Here is a 21,645-nt window from a genome sequence, read left to right on the forward strand (position 1 = left end):
CGTAGCGACGTGGGGTGAGCGGCGCGGTGCTTCGAATTGACTGCTTCTTCCACGGAGCGAAGCCGCATAGCTGTTGCCAGAGAGCGCTGACTTTTTCCTGTGGACAATTTGATCTTAAAGCAACTACCCGTGAGTAGAGCGGAGAATTGGATTTTTAAACGTCTTAATTTGGTGCCGAAACGGGGAGGTCTAAAACAGGAAGTCCACCTTCCCCTTTTGTAAATAGATTGAAGCAATGAGGATGCAAGCTGTAGTCTCGGAAAGCCTATTGTAAAGGACTAAATTTCCATCAGTAAAAAATACTAAACCCCCCTTGGTGGCAGGAGAAGAGGGGGGAAAGTTTTGGACTGAGTATACCTGCAGGAGAGAGCGAACAGAGTTAATATACCACCGCTCCGATCTTGGAAACCGGCTGCCAACAGGACTGACCGTGATTAGAACCTTCACTGACAGTTAGTTAAATAAGAGGAATACATTGTTTCCACTGTCTCCGTCTGTGTTTAAAAAGGAGTAAAAGTAACAGAAAACTGAAACTTTATTGTTTGAATTGAGTTTAAAAGGACTAATACAAATAGAAACTGTTTCCCTCTAGAGGAACTGTTTCCCTCTAGAGGAAGCTTTTGAAACTGTCACAAGAGTTGAGTTGGGGGAATTTCCAGCTGCAAGATAAAAAACTGTGAGATTCTGGGGACCTTGAATCGGTTAAGAATGTTGATAGAAGAGGCCTTAGTGGTTGTATTATGTAAGATAAGTGACTCACTGGAACAGCTTCACAAAAAGGTGGATGTGGTAACTACCAAAATTGACAATTTGGGACAAAAAGTGAACATCAATATAGAAACTATTCAGAAACTGACACAGGAATCTACTTTGACATGGCAAACTGCGGAGAAGGCTAGGGAGAAAGTTATTGCCGTTGAACCTAAAGTAACACAATTGGAGAGAGAGAGTCCCAGCCTTACAGATGCAATTTGATGACCAAAAGTTGATGCCTGCTATTATTGAATTTAAAGAAAATCAGATTTCGAGGATCAGAGCCCTACCTGAACTGGAGAAGGAAAGTTTGATAGATTTCCTTACATAGGAATTTGATGACTTTTGGGACCGGGACTTGGGTCAAGAAGAGATTAAAACTGTGAGGGCTCTCGGACTTGGAAGAGGAGGGAAAAAAGAGAAGAACAAAATAAGAGACTGTTGGAAATACCAGAGGAACATAGAAGAACAACCGTCAAGAGTGGAAATTTTGAAAGACGTCCTGAAATACCTTTCGGATCTTAGATTTAACTACGGAGATTTGGTTGCCCTGTCGAGAAGGAATAAAATCATCTTTAGGTGGGAGTTTCCCCGAGATCTACTCTTTAGTCTCAAAGGAAGGAAAATGAAAATAAGATCAGTGGAAGACAAAGTAAAGTTCATGTATAAATATGAAGAAGACTCGCAGAAGGGACTTGGAAAAGAGTTAAGAGCATCGGACAGAAGATCACCAGGTTGATGGACTATAGGGAATTGGAGGATATGACTGGCAGAATCCGGGACCAGGGAGAAGAGTCGGTGGAAGAAGATTGGAAAAAGTTTAAAGACTATTTATAAAAATATTGTAAAATTAATGAGTGTTAGAAAAATGTTGGAAAAGAGCTATATGGCTTTAGTAGAAATGTTACAAGGAATTAAGTACAAATAGATTATTAGAGTATTAAAGGGAAAATAAAGTTAAAATATGTTAAGACAATTATATATTAAAGGGAAAAATAAGGTTAGAATATGTTAAGATAAATTACAGGACAGAAAACAGAGGAAGATGGAAAGGAATTGCTGAAACAGTTAATTAAAGTGGAATACAAAAAGGGAGGTGTGAGGAGGTTGTTGAAACAAGTAAATGAAAGTTAAGATACTAACTTATTAGACGTGTTTTAAATTGTGTTTGGTTTTGTTAATTTAATGTTTGGGGGTTGGTGTTGTGTGGTGTTTTTGTTTTTGTATTGTATTGTTTTGTTTTGTCTAATTCTTTGTCTTTCTTTTGCAGTCTTTAAAATGTTAATAAATATTATTTTTTAAAAAATAAAGTGAATGGGCATGGCTAACTTAAATACATTGGTTTGAATGGGTCATTTCTAAGTGGGACCAATGTTTGACGCAACACTGAAATTTAACTGGTTAAAACCTAAGCGGAAAACGAAACACAAATGTATCTTGGACACACCCCTCCCCACCAAGTAAAGAGGTCTTTTCTTCCATGCATTATGACTTAAGATAGTGCACAGAATAATAACAACAATAAAATAGCACAACAACAACAACATGCTGCCCATTTGACTGGGTTGCCCCAGTCACTCTGGGCAGCATCTGATAACAAACATAGAGGAACTAGATGGATATGAGCTCTGTTTACAAATACACCATTTCTAGGACTCTTTGGCCACAAGTCAGTAGTTAAGCACACTTAAACCTCACTGATGCACTAGTGGGTTTAAGAAACACTTGACTGCTCTGAATTGTTGATCTCAACCCATGAATCTGCAGAATCTGAAAGCAGATTCCTCAAAACGTCACAAAACATATTTAAAGTCTCAAAGGCTTACGCTACAGATAGGTGAGAAGGCAACGATCAAGTATCTGTGAATCTGAGTCAAGCTTCTCACTTTGCAGCACTAATTAAGGAGAGTGAAAAGAAAAGAAAAGAAAAAGAGAGAATAGAAATAGGTCAACACTTACCAGACTTCGATACTGGCCCTGAAAAAGTTTTGAGGTTCTGCTATGTAAAGATTGGGATCCCAGGGAATCAAAAGATTTTATTCGATGAGATGATGGCCTTGCGCACACAGAATCACTTCCTAGCCCAATATCTGAAAAGAGATAACCATGAAACATTAGCATTTCAGTAAGGCACACATATCTAAAATTTGTGCTGGGGACAAGCATTTATATTTGATTTCCTAAAACAGAAGTGTAGAATTCCCAGAAATGAATTAACCTACTTCTATGCAAGACAACAGAACTATATTTTATCATCCCTTGGATCTGTAAAGCGAGTTGTCTTCATAGGAATGTACTGAGTACCAAAACGGGAAGAGACGGGCCTGGAAAGGATCTCTGGACAGATGCAGCCAACAGGTATGCAGGCAAAATTCACTTCAAAAGCAAATAATAATAATCACGCCCCTCATCCCCCAAAATCCAACAGAATCCAAGAGGACATACTTCCATATCCACACCAGGAGGCGCATTTGCATGCACGTCCAATTTACACTGCCTGTCCCTGATCCCAAAAGTGATATCATTACTACTGAAATCATGAGGATGATGTACCACTTCCATGTATGGGTCTCCTGATGGACCAGGCAAGAAATCCAGGAGACATGGGGAGGGAGGAAGAGGCCGGTAGGTAAAGTCCTCACTGTCTTATTTGGGAAAGGAAGGGAAGGCACCGTACACCAACAACAGTAGCAAAATAAACCAATCATGAAACATTTTCAGGGGTCTAAACTTATTAAAATGTATATAGCCCACTCTTCCTATATTCAGGGAGGCACAACATCTCCACCCCCATCGTTCAGCCCGGACACTGAGATCCAGCACCAAGGGCCTTCTGGCGGCTCCTTCATTGCGAGAAGTGAAGTTACAGGGAACCAGGCAGAGGGCCTTCTTGGTAGTGGAGCCCACCCTGTGGAACGCCCTCCCATCAGATGTCAAGGAAATAAGCAGCTATCCTATTTTTAAAAGACATCTGAAGGCAGCCCTGTTTAGGGAAGTTTTTAATATTTAATGCTGTATTGTTTTTAACACTCGATTGGGAGCCACCCAGAGTAGCTGGGGAAACTCAGCCAGATGGGCAGGGTATTATTATTATTATTATTATTATTATTATTATTAATTGTAGACAGATTATATGGGAATGTAAGTGCCACTGAATTTAATGAGGCACCTACAATTGAGCACTTAAATGCATCTTTATAATCTACTAGCCCCCCAAGTCCATTTGCAGCTCCTTCTCTCTCTGGATGAAATCCTACAACCATCCTAGACTATGACACCAACTACCAGGAACCAGAATAGCCTACCACAAAACCTATATCCGTAATATATGGTATATTGTAGATGTAAACTGGTTTGAGAGCCAGTTTTGGAAAAAAAGTGAGTGATACATAAAATAAAATAAACATTCAATTAGATTGCTTTCAAAGGGACTTCTGCTAGATTATTCCTCAGCTCTACTGTTACCCAACTTCAATGATGTGCACAAACACATCAGAGGAAGCCGGTTCTTGTGTTGCCACCCTCCGGACCTCACATGGGCTTCATGCAATAAAAAAGGCATTAACACAAATACTAATATTATGAACTGTTAGGTGTATGCTTGTGCATTTATGCCCCATACTCATGGGGTATCAAAATCATTAGACGTGATCCTATAATCAAAACAACAAATGTCTGGTACACACCACAGTATTACTAGAAAAATCTGAAAATGGGACAATTGTCCATCTATCCTCTTAAAATGGAAAAAAGGGAGCATGGGATGAACACCAAAACAGACACAGTAGGTATATATTACTACTTAGAAAACAGAGGTGTTCTGTAAGGTGAAGGTAAAGGGACCCCTGACCATTAGGTCCAGTCGTGACCGACTCTGGGGTTGCGGCGCTCATCTTGCTTTATTGGCCGAGGGAGCCGGCGTACAGCTTCCAGGTCATGTGGCCAGCATGACTAAGCCACTTCTGGCGAATCAGAGCAGCGCACGGAAACGCCGTTTACCTTCCTACCTATTTATCTACTTGCACTTTGACATGCTTTCAAACTGCTAGGTGGGCAGGAGCTGGGACCGAGCAACAGGAGCTCACCTCGTCGCGGGGATTCGAACCGCTGACCTTCTGATCAGCAAGTCCTAGGCTCTGTGGTTTAACCCACAGCGCCACCCACGCCAAATATATTCCAAATAGTATCAAAGTACGGAAATGGGGCGCTTGTGCAGGTAACACTGAAAACCAAGCAAATTTCAAGCTAATGACTTGGGTGCTATCATCAACAGAGCTATTCAGCTATAGCTCGTTTATTTAGTTAAGGAAGCATATTCAGCTCAAGGACAACTGGGGGAGTTGTGAGCCGGAGTGTCGCAATAGCGGAGGAAGAAATGAAATGAAATAAAAATCTTGCTGCTGAATGGTAAATGCAGTGAATTCTTTTTTTAAAAAAAACGTGAAACATAGAAACTTTCAGTTCAGAGCAAAACAAACAAACAAAATACAGAACAGCAAGAAAATGAAGTATGGGGAAATGGATTCTACTTACCTGCTGTTACTTTATTTAGAGCAACCAAGGAGCTAAGCACCTTGCTGAAGTTCTGTCCCTGATAGAGATCATTTGCATCAAACGTCTTTAAAAAAAAAGAAACAAATACATATTAAGTCATGCTAGAAAGAAAGCCACTGCAAGTTCAAAACGAAATTGTTCTAAAATATCTCAGCCAAGTTTTGAGCCGTTGTTTATTTTTTATACACACAAATGTGAGTTGCAAAGAGTGTACAACTTCTGTTTTGGTTGCGAGGACCACCTACCTTATTAGCTTCCAGGCCCAATTCAAAGTGTCAACAATGGCTTTTAAAGTCCCAGACATCATGCACTCTGCCTACCTGAGTGAACATCTCCTGCCACATGTGTCTCCCACACCCATAGACATGCCAAAGGGAATTGGCTATGTATACCCTTTCACACAGAACTGCAGGGCCACAGAACCATGTCTTCTCTCTTGAACAACCTCTTTATGGAATGCATTTCCAAAAACACCCCTACCTGGCCTATTTTATGCCCATCTTCCATAGGCCACATAAAGGTTCTCCAGGAGTTGTCCTTTTTACAGGCTGATGAGTCAACTGCGGTACAGAGGAGCAGTTCTGCCAATCTGTTTCAGCAAACACAATAGCCCTCTTCAGGCATTAGTTTTCGCGGGGGAGATGGGGGGGGGACCTTACCTTACTGTACACAGGATATATTAGCCAATCCTACAAAGTCACCCAGAAAGGATAATTTATTTTCCACGTGTGGCCCTCTATCTCTGCTTGGACCAAACGAAGTTACCGTATTTTTCACCTTATAGGACGCACTTTTTCCCCTCCAAAAATGAAGGGGAAATGTGTGTGCGTTCTATGGGGCGAATGCAGGCTTTCGCTGGAGCCTGGAGGGGGCGCACCGACCCCTCTCGCTCTCCGGGCTTCAGGAAGCTCTCCGCAAGCCATGGGAGCCCGCGGGAGAACTATATTTTATCATCCCTCGGATCTGTAAAGCGAGTTGTCTTCATAGCTGCTTGCATCCCGAAGCCTGGGGCGCGCAGCGGAGCGCACCCCGGGCTTCAGGCAACTCTCCGCAAGTCGTGGAAGCCCGGGGCGACTTCCCGCTGGGCTCGCTAGATTTGCGGATAGCTGCCTGTTCTGGGGGCTGGACTCGGGGGAAGCTTGGGTTTCCCCTGCCCCAGCCCCATGCCTGGGGGGGGGGGGAATAAAAACTTTTTTCTTTATTCCCCCCCCCCCAAAAAAAACCTAGGTGCGCCCTATGGGCCGGTGCGCCCTATGGGGCGAAAAATACAGTATCTGTTGTCTCTTTTTAAAGCAAAAATACAGAGCGGAGACTTGTCCTTAAGCACAGCCTGCATTCAGAATCCATATACATAAGGAAGCTGCACACACACACACACACACACACACACTGAGGTTGCACACGCTTAGCACAAACAGGAAAAAGCCAAAGTGTTATTTTCCAGAGTACACTGTACTTTGGAAAATGTTTTTGCACCTGCATGATTGCTGGTGGGCATGGCCCCCAATTCCCCACGTTCCTGACATGAAGAGGTAGGGAATCAGAAGCAGGCCACACTGTGCCTGTGGTTGCAAGTGCTGAGTGCGCTGAAGGAGAATGCCCGACACTCTAAAAAAGCGCTCTGCATGGAAGCTCTCCAACAGTGGGACCCCCCTGAAGCCCTGTGCACAGACTTCCACTTGTACAACAGGGCTTCCTACTTCTTCCCCCTGGACAGCCCATGAAATCAGCTTTTGGGGAGGCAGGAGAATGCCCAGAACAACCCACGAGGGAGAAGGCATCATTCTATCTCACAAGCTGGAGTGCTTGTATAGACACCGCTCCATCCAGGAAAACAAGAACCATTGCCACGTAAGACACATTCCAGTCCGGCAAAAGACCTTGAGGAGGATGCAGAATGGAGCCAGCGAAAGGTATGGTCTAGGGAGAATCTTGAGGGCCAGACAAGAGGCCTGGAGGGCCACATTTGGCCCCTGGGCCTGAGGTTCCCTAGACCTCTTTTAAACCAAACATTCCCAAGAATATGCATTTACTGAAAGTCTTTAAAAAGCGAAAGGCATAAAAGTTGTTTTCAGCAGGAAAAAGAAAATGCCACTCCCTACCCCTCACTCCATCGTCCACCCCGGAGAGCTAAGTACCAACCGGAAGAAATCCAGTCAAAGATATACCAGGACTATTTTTCGAAACAGCAAAGTCACAAAATAAAAATGGGTTAGGAAGCAAGAGAATCTATATAAACAGCACACAAGATAAGGGTTTGGCCTCACCACTGTTAATTCTCTCTCAACAAAAGTAGACTGCTAAACGTGTATCTTCAAAGAAGTAAAGAAAAACAGGATGTGAAGAGGCTTATGTTTCCTGCCAGTCTGAGGCTATCTGGGACGGTGGGAGCGAGTGGATTGGCCATTCCAAGAGCCAGTTCATCATTGGAATAACACACGCACCTAGGCGGCGTTACTCAACAGGAAGCCAAACAAGAGGATGAAGGACAGGGGATTGCAGAGAGTAGAGTATATATGCATGTGTAATGGTTTCATGGAAGTGATTTCATGTCATCTGGGAATTCTCTTCAAACAGAATAGTAAGAATCGCCAACAATGTACCAAGGGGGGGGGGGAATCAACTTGTTTTTGAACACTCAACATTTCTTTGCACCTCAGAAATTATGTGGGGATGCCAAATTTCATGATGGTATGCTCCGTAGCATAAAGATGAAAACAAAAATAGGTGGGGGAATAAGAGCAGCTGATTCGTGATGACATGGCTCAAGGTTCAGCCCACGACAGTTCAGTTCAAAGCATCAAAGAAAGCAGAGCTGGGGAAGGGAGCTTTCCACCAGAGACTCTGGAAAGCCACCTATGGTCAGTGCTGGAAATACCAACTGAGAGGCTTCCTAGATGCTTCTGACCATCTCCTCTAGTTAGCCAGTCAGAATAATCACTACCAGCAGGCCCCACCCAGTCTCCTGCAACTCTCTATCCCACAGAAATGGCTTCCATAGGGTGCAGACTCAGTTTCCTCAACCTAAGTCAATCAGCCCACCCTAAGCCAATCAGAACCATGCATTCTTTCTGTGGGTGTTTGCCTTTCTGAGTCTGCAGAGAGGGATTTGAAGAAAAAGCAGCAAGCTAGCCAGTAAGAATGTTTATAAACTTATTGTTCCGCTGGGTTTTCCCTGTGCAGAAAGAGCTTTTAAGCTGTCTCCCTTGCTTGCTTGCCAGGCAAGGCTCACTCAGCATGCCAACTCTGGAAGGGTAGGGATGTTTGCATGAGACCTCGCAGGAACTGGACAGCCCTGTGAGATCTTGCACCAGTGCGCCAAATCTGTGTGTGCCTTGCCCCCACCCCCCAAGCAAAGCAGAGCGCTAAAAGTTATTTTCATGCAGGCAAAAGTCAGTGCAGAAAGAGCTTTAAAGCGTTCTATCTTCCTTGCATTTAACTTGCAAAATTTCAGTCAACCAGCCTTCAACTGCATATAATAATAATAATAATAATAATAATAATAATAATAATAATAATAATAATTTATTATTTATACCCCGCCCATCTGGCTGGGCCTCCCCAGCCACTCTGAGCGGCTTCCAAAAGAATATTAAAATACTATGATACATCAAACATTAAAAGCATCCCTAAACAGGGCTGCCTTCAGATGTCTTCTAAAAGTCTGGTAGTTGTTGTTCTCTTTGACATCTGGTGGGAGGGCGTTCCACAGGGAGGGCGCCACTACCGAGAAGGCCCTCTGCCTGGTTCCCTGTAACTTGGCTTCTCGCAGTGAGGGAACCACCAGAAGGCCCTCGGTCCTGGACCTCAGTGTCCGGGTAGAACGATGGGGGTGAAGACGTGCAAATTAAATGTTTGTAAAATGAATCGTGCAAATTAAATGTTTGTAAAATGCAATTGTACTGAAGACTAGTTCACCCAAGCACTTTTTTAAAATGGCAAACGCTGGCACAAGTTGATGTTCCAAGATACTGATCAGTTATCAGTACCACATACCCTGCTGATCATGTACTTGGCGCCATTTGAATTCATGACGGCTGTAAAATGGAAGCCAACAACTTGCAGTCTACAGAAAATCAGCCTAAATGGCTCTGAGTCTCTTCTCACCATTATCTGGTATTTAAAGTACTATTGTTTTTCAAGGTAATAAACCATGTTCTCAAGAAACCAAGCCAAACACTTCTGATCTGCCTAGATGCAGAAAACTCTGTAACACACCATTTTTTTTTCATCTACAGAAATAAGAATACAGACAGTTTTGACTCTCAAGCAAACTTCTTCCCTTCCAGAAACCTGTGCAGTGATAGGTTACACACATATCGCCCAACCATCTCTTCTTTAGTAAAGGAATGCTTTCAAGTCTCTACCAAAATGAGTGTTCAATACTTTTGCTGTCTTCTCTTCTTCCTCTGCTCCCCCTCTCCTGTCAAGAATTCAATTTCTCCTGGCCCAGAACTGTGTAAGTGGATATAAAAGTATAAATGGGACAGAAAGCTATAACCCAGTGGCAGCCTAATCCTATGCATGTTTATTTGCAAAACACAGCAACATCGTGAGGGCCTGAGAGTCTACACAAAACAGTAAGCCTCTGCCTGGATTGTATCACTAGTGGCTACAGAGGACTAAAAGGTCCTCCATGCAAAAGAAATCAATAACCTCTGCATATAGAAAAGCAGGTGTAAGAAATAAGACTATGCTAGAACCCCCTCCCTTGAAATCTATTTCTCTAAGAAGAGGAATTTTATTTATGCATTATTATGGAAGAACATTTAATTTTGTTTTGTTAACTTCCCATTTACAGCCCAGTAGCACAGCCCAAAGACACACTTGCCCCTAAATGAGAATTAAAGCTAAAGGACCCCTGGTTAAGTCCAATCGCAGACGACTTTGGGGTTGCAGCGCTCATCTCGCTTTACAGGCCGAGGGAGACGGCGTTTGTCCGCAGACAGTTTTTCTGGGTCATGTGGCCAGCAAGACTAAGCTGCTTCTGGCACAGCAGAACACCAAAACCAGAGCAGCGCACAGAAACGCCGTTTACATTCCTGCCGGACTGGTACCTATTTATCTTCTTGCCTTTTTTGTCATGCTTTCGAACTGCTACGTTGGCAGGAGCTGGGACCTAGCAACGGGAGCTCACCCCGTTGCAGGTATTCAAACTGCCAACCTTCTGAGCGGCAAGCCCCAGAGGCTCAGTGATTTAGACCACAGCTAACACTGATTTTAATAGTTATTCCATGTTTCCAGGGAACTATAGTTCTACAACAGATAATTCTAAGCACGTTTGCCTACCAACCATTCCCTCAATTCCCTACAGTAAACATGAGATTTATAGGTTTGCAGTGTAGATATGTTCCTATGCTTTTCCCAAGACAGAACAGTAAGGCCAGGGATATCTGAAATGTGCTGAAAAGGTCGGAAATATTATCTAGAACAGAAAATGGCCCCCAAAAAACCTGCAGGTCAAGTACAATATATGATGCAATAGAGTACAGCTGGGTTTTTTCCTATCCAGCATTCTCTTAAACTATCTAGTTGTTATCTTGTTCACAACTTTAAAATGACTCGTGCCTGGGTTCAAAATATTTCCAATTTTCCCCAAACCGTGAAAATACAGAAGTCTCCCCTCAACTCCCCCCCCCAAAAGCGAGTCATATAGTCTTGAACTTTCCCACAATTTTGGCAGACTTTGTTCCTGTTATTATACGTAATGCCCATTCAATTTTTAAAATACCTTTCCAACTAACAATTTTTAAGTTCCATGTCATAACAGAAAGGCAAGTGCAGGCAAGATGACAAACAACTTGACAAATGAATTCAAACAGCACTGACCACTTAATATAGTAAATTGCATGTTGTTTATTGCCAATAATCAAGAAGTTTCAACACAAGTTAGTCAATCACAACTGTTCCTCAGATGGCCCTGTGAATTCCAACCCCTGCACCCCACCTAAATAAAGCTAAGTCATTTTATAAAACTCTTATTCTTTCTGCCTTTCCCCTCCGAAAGATAAGAAACATGGGTGGGGCTTTACCTTGGGTAAACAAAGCCAGAAGTTCAATTGTCTCACATTTCTACTGTAGTTCACAAGCTTGTTTCAACAAGTCTGCCATAACTGTAGTCCCACACAGGGTTCACAGACAAAAATGAAGCAAGGTAGGTGTGTGATTGATCATGCGACCAAAATCTAGGTCTCTATGTTCTAATCAATTACTCATTAAAAGGAAAGACTATAAATTTGCTAGGTATTAAAGTTATCAAGTGTTAAATCTACAAGGCCCTTTAAAGTTAGATTCAGTAACCCAAGGGAAAGTTAGCAAGCTTGGGGGGGGGGGCTAATTTAAATAGCTGTGTAGAAAGAAAGTAAAGGGGGAGTTCATCATTAACTAATTGACTCTGACTCAGCAATGTAGCGACACTGCCAAAAGGAAGAAAACACCATACTTGGATGTAACAAGAGAATTATACACAGAAGACTCAGAAGATACTTGTCCCATTCTAAACTGTACTCCTTATAACAAAGAAGTCATAAGGAAACCAAGACAACCAAGAGTCTGAATGAATGAGGAAAAAAATGTAGAAACCAACTAGTTCCGTAGAGAAAGTGTCACCTAGCAGTCAAAACTGAAGAAGTCTACTTTTTACAGAGCATTTAGATTTGATTATCAGCTACACATTTCCTCTAGTTATCTCATTACGGAAAAGGGCTGAAATCATGGAATCACAGAGTTGGAAGGGATCCCGAGGGTCATCAACAAACAAACAAAAAATTTTAGGCAAGAAAGGCCTAGAATAGCCATCACTTCCCAGCCTCAGAATCTAATAGAAGTATTCAAATGCGTTGAGATTAGTTATATTATTTGTCTACTGTATATGAGACATAAAAAGATGGAACCTTGCTGTGCATCCTCTGTCAACAGAGGTCTTAAATATCCAGTTAGAGCACCGTTGATTAAGATTTGTTTAGGTGCTGTCCTTGAGGAAGGAGGGTTGACTTGATGATTTAGTGTCACTTCCAGCCATATATCCAGGGACTGCTTTAAGTAGACAGGATGAATGCCTTTGACAGCAACAGCTTTGGGTAGGATTCCTTAAATGGTTGGACATGATCACCCATGATGTTCCTTCTACAAGTAGGGTAAATTTCTCATTGTTCAAAGTGTTTGAGCAGGTAGAACCAGAACAAGCTGTTTCTCCTTGTTCCATAGCCCAGGGATACGCAAGAAAACCCTCTTTTCTGCCTCCAGTGTTAGGATTTTTTTGGGTCATGCTGAGCAGAAATCCACCCCCTCTGAGGAGGCGTGAACACATCAGCTATCACCTTCATTTTAAAGTAGTATAACACTACATTAAACAGGCATGGCTTCCCCAAAGATTCCCGAGAACTGTAGTTTGTCAAGAGAGTTAGGAGTTGCTATGAGGCTCCTATTCCCTTCACTCAGCTACAATTCCCAGAGTTCCCAGGGAAAAGGGACAACCAGTTAAACCACTCTGAGTATCATAGCTCTGGGGTGGGAATAGGGGTCTCCTAACAACTCACTGTACACTTAAACACAGTTTCCAAGGATTCTTTGGCTGAAGCCTAGTTGCATAATAGCGCTTTCAATATATCGTGCAGATGTGGCATTAAAAATCTGATTCTGAGGTGATCTATGTTTTGTTCACTACAAAACAAAAAAACCTCAATATACAGTACTTCATGGGAGGCCATGCGTTCAGTTTTATGAAACTAGAGAGTGTATATTTTAATATGTTTGCATTACATAATGATATTAATCAGGCTATTTGAAAGGGATGACTCTCTCATATATATATAAAATTTGGGAGAATCCAAATAAAATCAGTGTGAAGACAAACACAGTAGAAAACAATAGATCTCTTTGAAAAACAAGGCTAGATTTGGGGCCAGATGAGACAAGAGACAAGAAATAAGAGGTGTGGAACTGAATCTCACATTTTCATTTTTACTTAACAGTAAAAAAACAAAAACCCGTGTGTGTGTGTGTGTGTGTGTGTGTGTACGCGCACTTGGGCTTTGACTATGATCAAAGAACCAACATTGGGGGAATGGAAGTTAACTGCCCTTACCCCCCCAAAAACTAATACAGTACTCTCACGAGCAGTTAATAACCTCCCAGCAGAAAACAGAGATGTCTTCTACTTCAGGGCTAATAGCAGCTGGAAAGAGGTATTAAACAGTGAAAGCGGGGAAATGTAAAAGCCTCATTTCCCCTGCACCATGACTCCAATAAAATCCAGGCTTCTCCATGGCTGCTTTTAAGTAAAAATGCCAGGAGAGAAGACTCACAATCCTCCTGTGTTTCATCTGGTCTGGCCTTCAATGAGAGTTAACAGGAGGTGGGAAAGCTTGTTCAATGTCTGGCTGTTAAAACAGCTACCCGTACAAAATGATATATAGCGTTCACAAGGCAATATAAAAGGGGAGGCATGCAAAAAAAGGACAGTGTGGCTGCACAGACACGAGTGTGCTAAATAGGTGTGTGGGTAAGAAGAACCACCACCGTGGCATTACGCTGAAGGAGAAGAAAGAAACGCCTGTGTGCAGAGAGAGAGAGGATGGAACAGGTAGGCGTTTGTTTGCTGCCAACCGTCCGGCACAGTTGCTCCCTTAACTTTTAATTCATTCCTTAGCACGGCCCTCTAACCTCCTTAGCACCCTCCGCCCTCACCCCATATTACATGCTCATATAGACACGTGTGTGTGTGTGCGCGCATATACAGACACATGCAAGCAAGCAAACACACACATATTGCAAACACACACGTGCACAATTCTCCCCCCCCCCCCTCACCTCCAGGCGGAGAGTGGCGCCGCAGGCGCGGAGGAACTCGCGGATATTGCTCAGGCACTCGCTCTCGGTGCGCGGCTCCGGATAAACCTGCAAGAGGAAGAGAAGGAGAAGCGGCTCAAGTCAGCTTCGCGGTGGCGGGTTGAAACCATGGAGAGAAGCAGGGGCTGCGGAGCACCCACCCGGGTCTAGCTCGCCCTCCGTGGGCTCCGGGCTCTCGCTTCCACCCGCCCACCCGGCCACCCACCGCACTTTCTCCCCTCCAGGCTTCACTTGGGAAGCAGCTTTTGGATTTGATTTGCCCGGAAGTAAACACGCCGACAGGAAATGGCGTGTGAACGGGGGACGAGGGAAGTCCCTCGTTCCCCCACTCCGGGATGGTTTCCCCTTCTCTTCCCTCCCTCCCGCCCGCGCCACCCCCTCTGCAGGGGCAGGGCTAGAGAGGTGGTGTCTTATTAGCTATGCAAATACAGTAGCCAATATAGAGAGCACCCCACCAGTGCAGCAGCAGCAGCAGCAATGTGTGCAGAACGGAGTTGCCAGGATCTTGCCACCATGCCTTTCTGGAAGGGCCCTCTAAGAAACTGCTCCGGCGGGCAGTTTTGCTAATGGGCACAGCTCTTGTCCTTAAGTCACCAGCTAATAAAGATCCACCTGTTGGATTTGGGCTAGCTATTTCCAAGGCACAGGGAGCCTGCCGGAAATAAATGGTGGCCACCTTCAGGAAAATAGTACATAAGGCAGGGCTGACGGACTTTCTTTCATAGGCTTTCCTCATCAGCAACGCTCTGCAATGGCAATTGTTCCAACATGTGTCTTCCCAGGGGGGCAATCTCCCCATTAATGTAGGAGCATCCACACAATGTCCTCCCCATCTCAAGTTTTACCCTGGACCTTTCCACCTTGAAATGCAGAGGGCTTTGATGCTTGGAAAATCAGAAAAGGCCAGGATCAAAATGCCCCACATTTAAAGGAGGAGGCACCGGGATAGGGGTCCACATTTTGCCCCAGTGTGGGCAAGCCCCGAGTCTGCTGTCACCCACAGTAGGACCATCTGCATTCCACAGCATAGCATTCACTTCATGGTGTACTACAAAGCACAGCACCGGTGCTTGCAGAACAAATAGGTTACAGGAGACTCGAGAAATCAAGCCAAGCTCCATTGTACAGTCAGTAGGGGGGGTGAGGAACCTACTTAACTTTTAACACCAATCATGCAAGCTGCTAAATGAAGCGATGAAGCCACCTTAAGATGGCTTCTTGCCATGTTCCTGCATGTTCCATGTTCTTTCCACTTGTTTCTCTCATAAGGAACCTGCTGAATTTGCATAATGGTGCAAAACACAGTGAAAGTGGGGAAATCTGCTGATGTCACATTTACAGAGTTTCTGCAAGCAAACCATTTCGCAGCACTAGAAGCTGAACGGGCCCTTCCTTAAAGCAGTGATTTCACTGCATTGATGCCACATACAGTGGTACCTCGGGTTACAAACTTAATTCGTTCCGGAGGTCCGTTCTTAACCTGAAACCATTCTTAACCTGATGCGCGCTTTCACTAATGGGGCCTCCCACTGCCACCACCGCACAATTTCCGTTCTCATTCTGGGGCAAAGTTCGCAACCCGAGGTACTACTTCCGGGTTAGCGGAGTTTGTAACCTGAAGCGTTTGTAACCTGAGCTATCACTGTACATTGGTTTCCATACGTTGTCAGTGCAGATGCAGGAGGCTAGGTGAATGGTACAGAAGTCTATTGCTATTAACTGTACTGTATTGCTATTTAAGACATTTGTACTCCACCTTTCCAAATGTGTTCAAGACAGCTAACAATCCTTAAATAATAAAACACATAATAAACATCAACAACAAAACAAAGTACCGTATTTTTCCATCTATAAGACGCCCCCATGTATAAGGCGCCCCTATTTTGGGGGGCTCAGATTTAAGAAAATGGGGGGGGAGATGGCCCAGAGTATAAGCTGCCCCCTAATTTTTGACATTGTTTTTTAGGGGGCGGGACCTAGACTTATGCACAGAAAAATACAGTACTACATAGAGACAGCCTCATTGAATCAACCCGTTTCAACTTCTTCCTGCCAGCCCATGGGTCTAGTAACAAGACACAGGCATGGTCCCCTAAACCACAGAAAATACAACTTCAACTCTCATACAGAGAGCCCAGAGTAGAGTCACAGAATCATAGAATTGTAAAGTTGGAAGGGACTCTAGCATGCAGAACTACTTATCTATGCACCTACTATAAGCATGCACCAGTTTCATGCCGCTGTAATTTCCGTGGCTTCTCCCCATGATATAGTGGGGGTTATAGTTTGCTGAAGACACCAAGAATGCTTTTGCATAAATTGTTAGCCCCCAGCCCTTCACAGGACCCAGGGTTTCCTGGGGGTTAAGGAATGACTGTTAAAACCATGGGTAGGCAAACTAAGGCCCGGGGGCCGGATCCGGAGCTATTGCCTTCTAAATCTGGCCCACGGACAGTCCGGGAATCAGCGTGTTTTTACATGAGTAGTAAAGGGAAGTTTTCCTCTTGCACATATGTTTTCCCTCTGCACATAACTGTGGCCTTATGGGAAGCATTGCTTCTTTTCTCTTGCATTCTGGGAACTCTCGCTTATAATCTTTTCTCTGTTTCTGCACACACTGTACGAACCTGTTCCAAACATCAAGACATTCTCTCATCGTTCAGTTCACCTTAAGTTCATGGTGACTTGTACTCCATGCATAGCTGACCACATCTATAGCTATGTTAATCTTTAGTTATTATTAATGAGGAGGTTTCATGCTTGTCTAGTCCCAACCTCGTTTCCCAGCCTTTAATCTACCAGTGATTAATGTTCACATGTAATTCCCACCCCTCACATGTAATTCCCGCCTTGTATGTATGTTAACCAATCAGCATTAAGTTTCTTTGTGTTTGTATCAACCAATCAGCCACAAGCACACCTGTGGCAATGTTTGTAATATTCAATAAAAGAGAGTTCCCGGGACTTTTCCCGGCAGACGCCTCTCATGACACCCACTGCTCGTCTGTCGTGATTTTCATTCCTACAGAGTAGAATGTGTCCTTTTATTTAAAATGTATCTCTGGGTTATTTGTGGGGCATAGGAATTAATTCATTTTTTTAATGGCCCCCCACAAGGCCTGAGGGACAGTGGACCGACTCCCTGCTGAAAAAGTTTGCTGACCCCTAGTTAAAACAACGTAGGTTTGTAATGTGGGTGTGGCCTTAATGTATGTATATCCCTATGGCTAAATGCATTCAGTGTTTTTATTTTCAGTATGTTTCAACTTAGGCTACTAAACATTTCCACTACAAAGCACACAGATGGGCTCTCCAGGAAACTACTGAATGCACGTGGTCTGAAAATCTAATTTCCAATGAATGTGGAAAATAAGAATCTGAATGTATGTACATGCATACAGTCAAACAGGAGAAGTAAGGTGGGAGCATACTTGTGTTTGTCCCCCAAACCCCTTCCCTATTTTATTTTATTTTTAATGAAGCTATGAGCGCTCCCTCACAGGCAGTTTTACGTGCCCTAAAGCAGTGGCAATGAGTACTCAGGTAGGTAGTAGCTGGCAGGCTCTGCTAGCACAAAATGGCCTGCTCTGTGTATCTGCACAAAATCTCAAGCGCGTAAACACCTCACTTTTGTGGGGAAATTTGCAGTTTGTCTTGTGACGCTCAGAGTTGGCTCCAAGTAAATGAATATAAAACCAACTATCCCAGAGTTCAAGGGAAACAACTGAAAAATCCAAAAATAGTTTTCTTACTTCTACTTTGGAAACATTTCTGAAGACTGCCAAATTGTTCTTCAAGCTGCCTTAAAATAAATGAGTTGTAACTAAAACCTGTGTGGTAAATTAAGCGTTATATAAGCAACCTTTATAATGCAGGAGGAAACTTGGGAGCCTGTAACACTTCAGCTGCAATCAGTCTTTCCATTGGTTATTTAAAACATAGGTACAAAAGAACAGAAACAAATAGCCAGCATTCATCATGAAAAGAGGTCTAAGAGGACTGCCCTACATGTTTCTGAGGTAAAATTGATCCGTTAGAAGAGAGTCAATTACAATCCTTTGACATTTTATTACATATTTTTGCCTAATGTGTGGCACCATGTTCTGTATCACTTGGCAAGACACTCAAGCTAAGAGGTGAGGCTTCATTGCAGGGCAGGGCTCTATATCTGTTAACAGTCTGAAAGACTTAATAGCGCATGGATTCAAAATTAACTTCATAATGGCAAGAACAGCTTATCACACTTACTTGTGAATACTCCCACAGGGATCGGTGGGGTCGATTTACAAGTGACTCAGTCATTTAAAGCAAACTCCAATATAGTAGGCCAAAGATCTCCATGACTATATTAATTATTATTATTAGTATTAAAAAAAAAACTTTTGCCCCACAGTTGTGGGCAAAAGCCTCAAAACTGGGCAGTTTCTGCTTCAACAGCTTGATTTTGAGTGCTACCTCACATAACACATTAGCTGTGGCACAAAATCATCATCGTTTGTCATTTTTGGGTGTGCTTACCCGTCCTTTGACTGTTCGCTTCATAGTTAAGTTTTCTCCTATCCAAATTAATTGCATGTAGTAAGCAACAGCCTCATCACATATTGGTGCGTTCACAGAACCAGTCACTAAGTGTCCCGCTATAAAAAGAATCCACACTCATGCTGAGTCATTGCTGGGTCATTGCCATATAAACATAGTCATCCAAACACTGTCCTGAGTTTTGGAGTCTGGAGAAGGTTCTATAAGTCACAGTCTACAGCTGTTTCATATCACACAATAAACAGTATTTCTGGGATCCAACTTAACAACCCCTATACACACAAAAAGGAACTTCGTATTAGCGTGCATGAATTATTCATAACCCAACTTCCTGCCAAATAACTCAGAGCAAGAACCAGCAGGAGACTAGACTGGCTCCGCTGGCGCACTTGCACCACGCTGACCTGGCTGCCACCCCACTCCCATTGTGCAGCCCACTCTGCTGCAGTGGCTCAGCTGGGCAGAGGTCAGGTGTGGGGCCCAGCCCCACACTGCTGTCTGCCATTGAGCAAGCTCAAGCCTTGGTGAGACTGAGAGACGGCGACTTGCCTAAGACCACCCACCAAACTTCACAACTGTCTGGAGAGCTGAACCTGAGTTTTCCGTGTGTTAAACCCAATCCAGGCTTGAGTAACGTGCCACACACTAACGTAAGTGCAGCCCACCGGCTGTGGCACCCCATCACGTGATGGGTTAACCCCTTTTTTGCCATTATCTATGTCTGACATAAAAAGGGAGTGTCGGTGAGCCTCTTGCAATACATTGCTCATGGGCTTGGTGAGTCACGAGTTGCACAGATTTGCTGTAGCCTCCTCCACTGTCTGAGACTCCAGATGTAGTGCTGTGCCAACAGAAGAGATTCCCAAGCGGTCTACAGTAGAAGTCAATTAGCACGTGGAATCTGGAGCCATCAGCTCTGTAGTGGAACTCTAGACCTTCAGGAGCAAATGTCAGTTCCCCACTCCCTGAGCCACCAGGACAGCTGGTGTCAAAATTAATTTGATGCACATTCAGGGAATGTTTGCACAGCCAGTTTTCAGAGAATTAACATTCTAAACGAATAGTTAATGTGCAGTGTTATTCCTCAAACAGACCAAACACAGCTGTCCTGTACAGATTATTCCTGTCAGGGGCATATATAAATCTCCACAGGAGGCTGCACATAGTGAGTATTGTCAGGGAAGGAGACCATATGTGTGTAAATATGCAGGCCATGCCTCGGGCCCCAGTGTAAAGACCTAAAATGCCTCTGAAAAACTGTCACAATTGCACACTGGTGTCTTTAGGACTGCCAGGGAAGGAAAAGAGCTGCAGCTTACACCATGAAGCCCTCTGCTTGCGATGCCTTGGTGCTTAGCTCAACAGTTCAAGGCAACCTGGTCCCATAGTCTGTGCCTCATTATCAGTTCACAATTATCTCCTCAGAAAAAAGCTTCCCTATTTCTTAACACGCTGGTCCCCCAATCCTCCCTTCCCCCAAAGCACTTTCGTCTGATTCTTGTCCTATTTATGGTTCCTCTCCAACATCTATAAAACACCAGGTTCCATCTCCAAAGCTGAAAAGCAAGGCAAGCACATGAGATGTCCTCACATCCAGAGCCAGTTTATGCAAGCGATGAAGTAGTGGCAGTGGCAGTGATGAGGTCTGCAACAGCTTGAATGCTCTCCCATGAGAGAGGACAACTTTGGACGGTGACAGCCTGAAGACACATTAAACCACAACCTACTGTGGCTAAATACGTCTGAGTCTCATCCATGCCTAGATGAGAGAACCTTCTATGCGACTTTGCAGTTTATGATGGAAGAAATATGGGGTATAAATGTAAGGGGGAAATTAAAAGTAAAAAATGCACAATTTGTTTGTTTTAAAACTTATATTTGCCTTTATACGGCTTGCATTAAAAAACCACACAGTTCAAATGCAAGTCAAATCTCCTCAAAAATAAATAAATGTGCCTCCAGATTATGACTGCTTTGTGAGTGAGATTCAAGTGCATATCAGAATTTTAAGTTTTACATAGTTAAGAGTGGGTTATACGGCTCTGTTGCCCCAGCACAATAAACATACATTTTTATACGCCTTTCCGTAGTTTGGAAAGTGATAGGGAAATGAAAAGTGATAGGGATGAAAAATAAAGACTAATAGAAATAGATATCAACATCCCACAAGCAAACCAAGACGAATGTTCCTTGTTGTATAGCGGCCCTACAAACAAATAATGAATGCTCAATAAAGACCAGATATAATCTAACCTCCATGTAATCTTTGTGAAAGCAAAACTGGATTAATGTTCAATAAACAGGTCATCGGGGAGATGGGACCCTAGTACACAATAAAATATCTGGAGTGCAAGGTATCTGTAAGCTCTTGCACCTCCTGGTAGTTCATCATAACCTACAACTGGATCGTGCCCGGACCTACACCACTGGCATTTTCTTTTTGTGCAAGTTTTGAAGAGGAGAGGAGAAAGGGAAGAGGAGAGGCGAGAGGACAAACACACAGGTTGAAAAAGGATGAGCCTTAAAGCTTTTGCAGATGACCTAGTTTTGACCCTGCAGGAGCCAGAATCTAGTACGAAAAGAGTATTACAATTGATTCAGGACTTTGGTCGGGTGGCGGGATTTAAATTAAACAAACAGAAAACCAAGGTGTTGGGAAAAAATTTGACAGATATAGAGTCAGAACGGTTTCAGAGAGAAACAGAATTAACTATGGTTAAAAAGGTAAAGTACCTAGGGGTAAACATAACAGCAAAAAACCTGAGTCTATTCAAGGACAACTATGAAAAATGTTGGTCTGAAATTAAGAGAGACTTGGATAGTTGGACAAAATTGAAGCTTTCTTTGTTAGGCCGAATTGCTGCTATTAAGATGAATGTATTGCCAAAAATGTTGTTTTTGTTTCAAACATTACAGATTGTGGATAAAACGGAGTGCTTCTGGAAGTGG

At 43.4% G+C, this 21,645-nt stretch overlaps 1 protein-coding gene across 7 annotated transcripts in view; it reads right to left on the reverse strand.

Annotated features, from left to right (window-relative positions):
- The window catches only part of ARHGEF7 (Rho guanine nucleotide exchange factor 7), a 91,839-nt gene that overhangs the window by 61,510 nt on the left and 8,684 nt on the right, over nt 1–21,645 (reverse strand). For all 7 annotated transcript variants that reach the window (XR_014155546.1, XR_014155547.1, XM_081858079.1 and 4 more), the window contains exons 2-4: nt 14,119–14,205; nt 5,287–5,371; nt 2,713–2,843 (exon numbers count right to left, since the gene is read on the reverse strand). Coding sequence is in view for 5 of the 7 variants with exons in the window: in XM_081858079.1 (XP_081714205.1) it covers nt 2,713–2,843; nt 5,287–5,371; nt 14,119–14,205 (303 nt within the window). In the remaining 2 variants the exon portion in view is untranslated. The remainder of the gene's footprint in view (nt 1–2,712; nt 2,844–5,286; nt 5,372–14,118; nt 14,206–21,645) is intronic.

Source organism: Podarcis erhardii, assembly GCF_964252035.2.
Source record: "Podarcis erhardii genome assembly, chromosome: 4".
Lineage (NCBI taxonomy): Eukaryota > Metazoa > Chordata > Lepidosauria > Squamata > Lacertidae > Podarcis > Podarcis erhardii.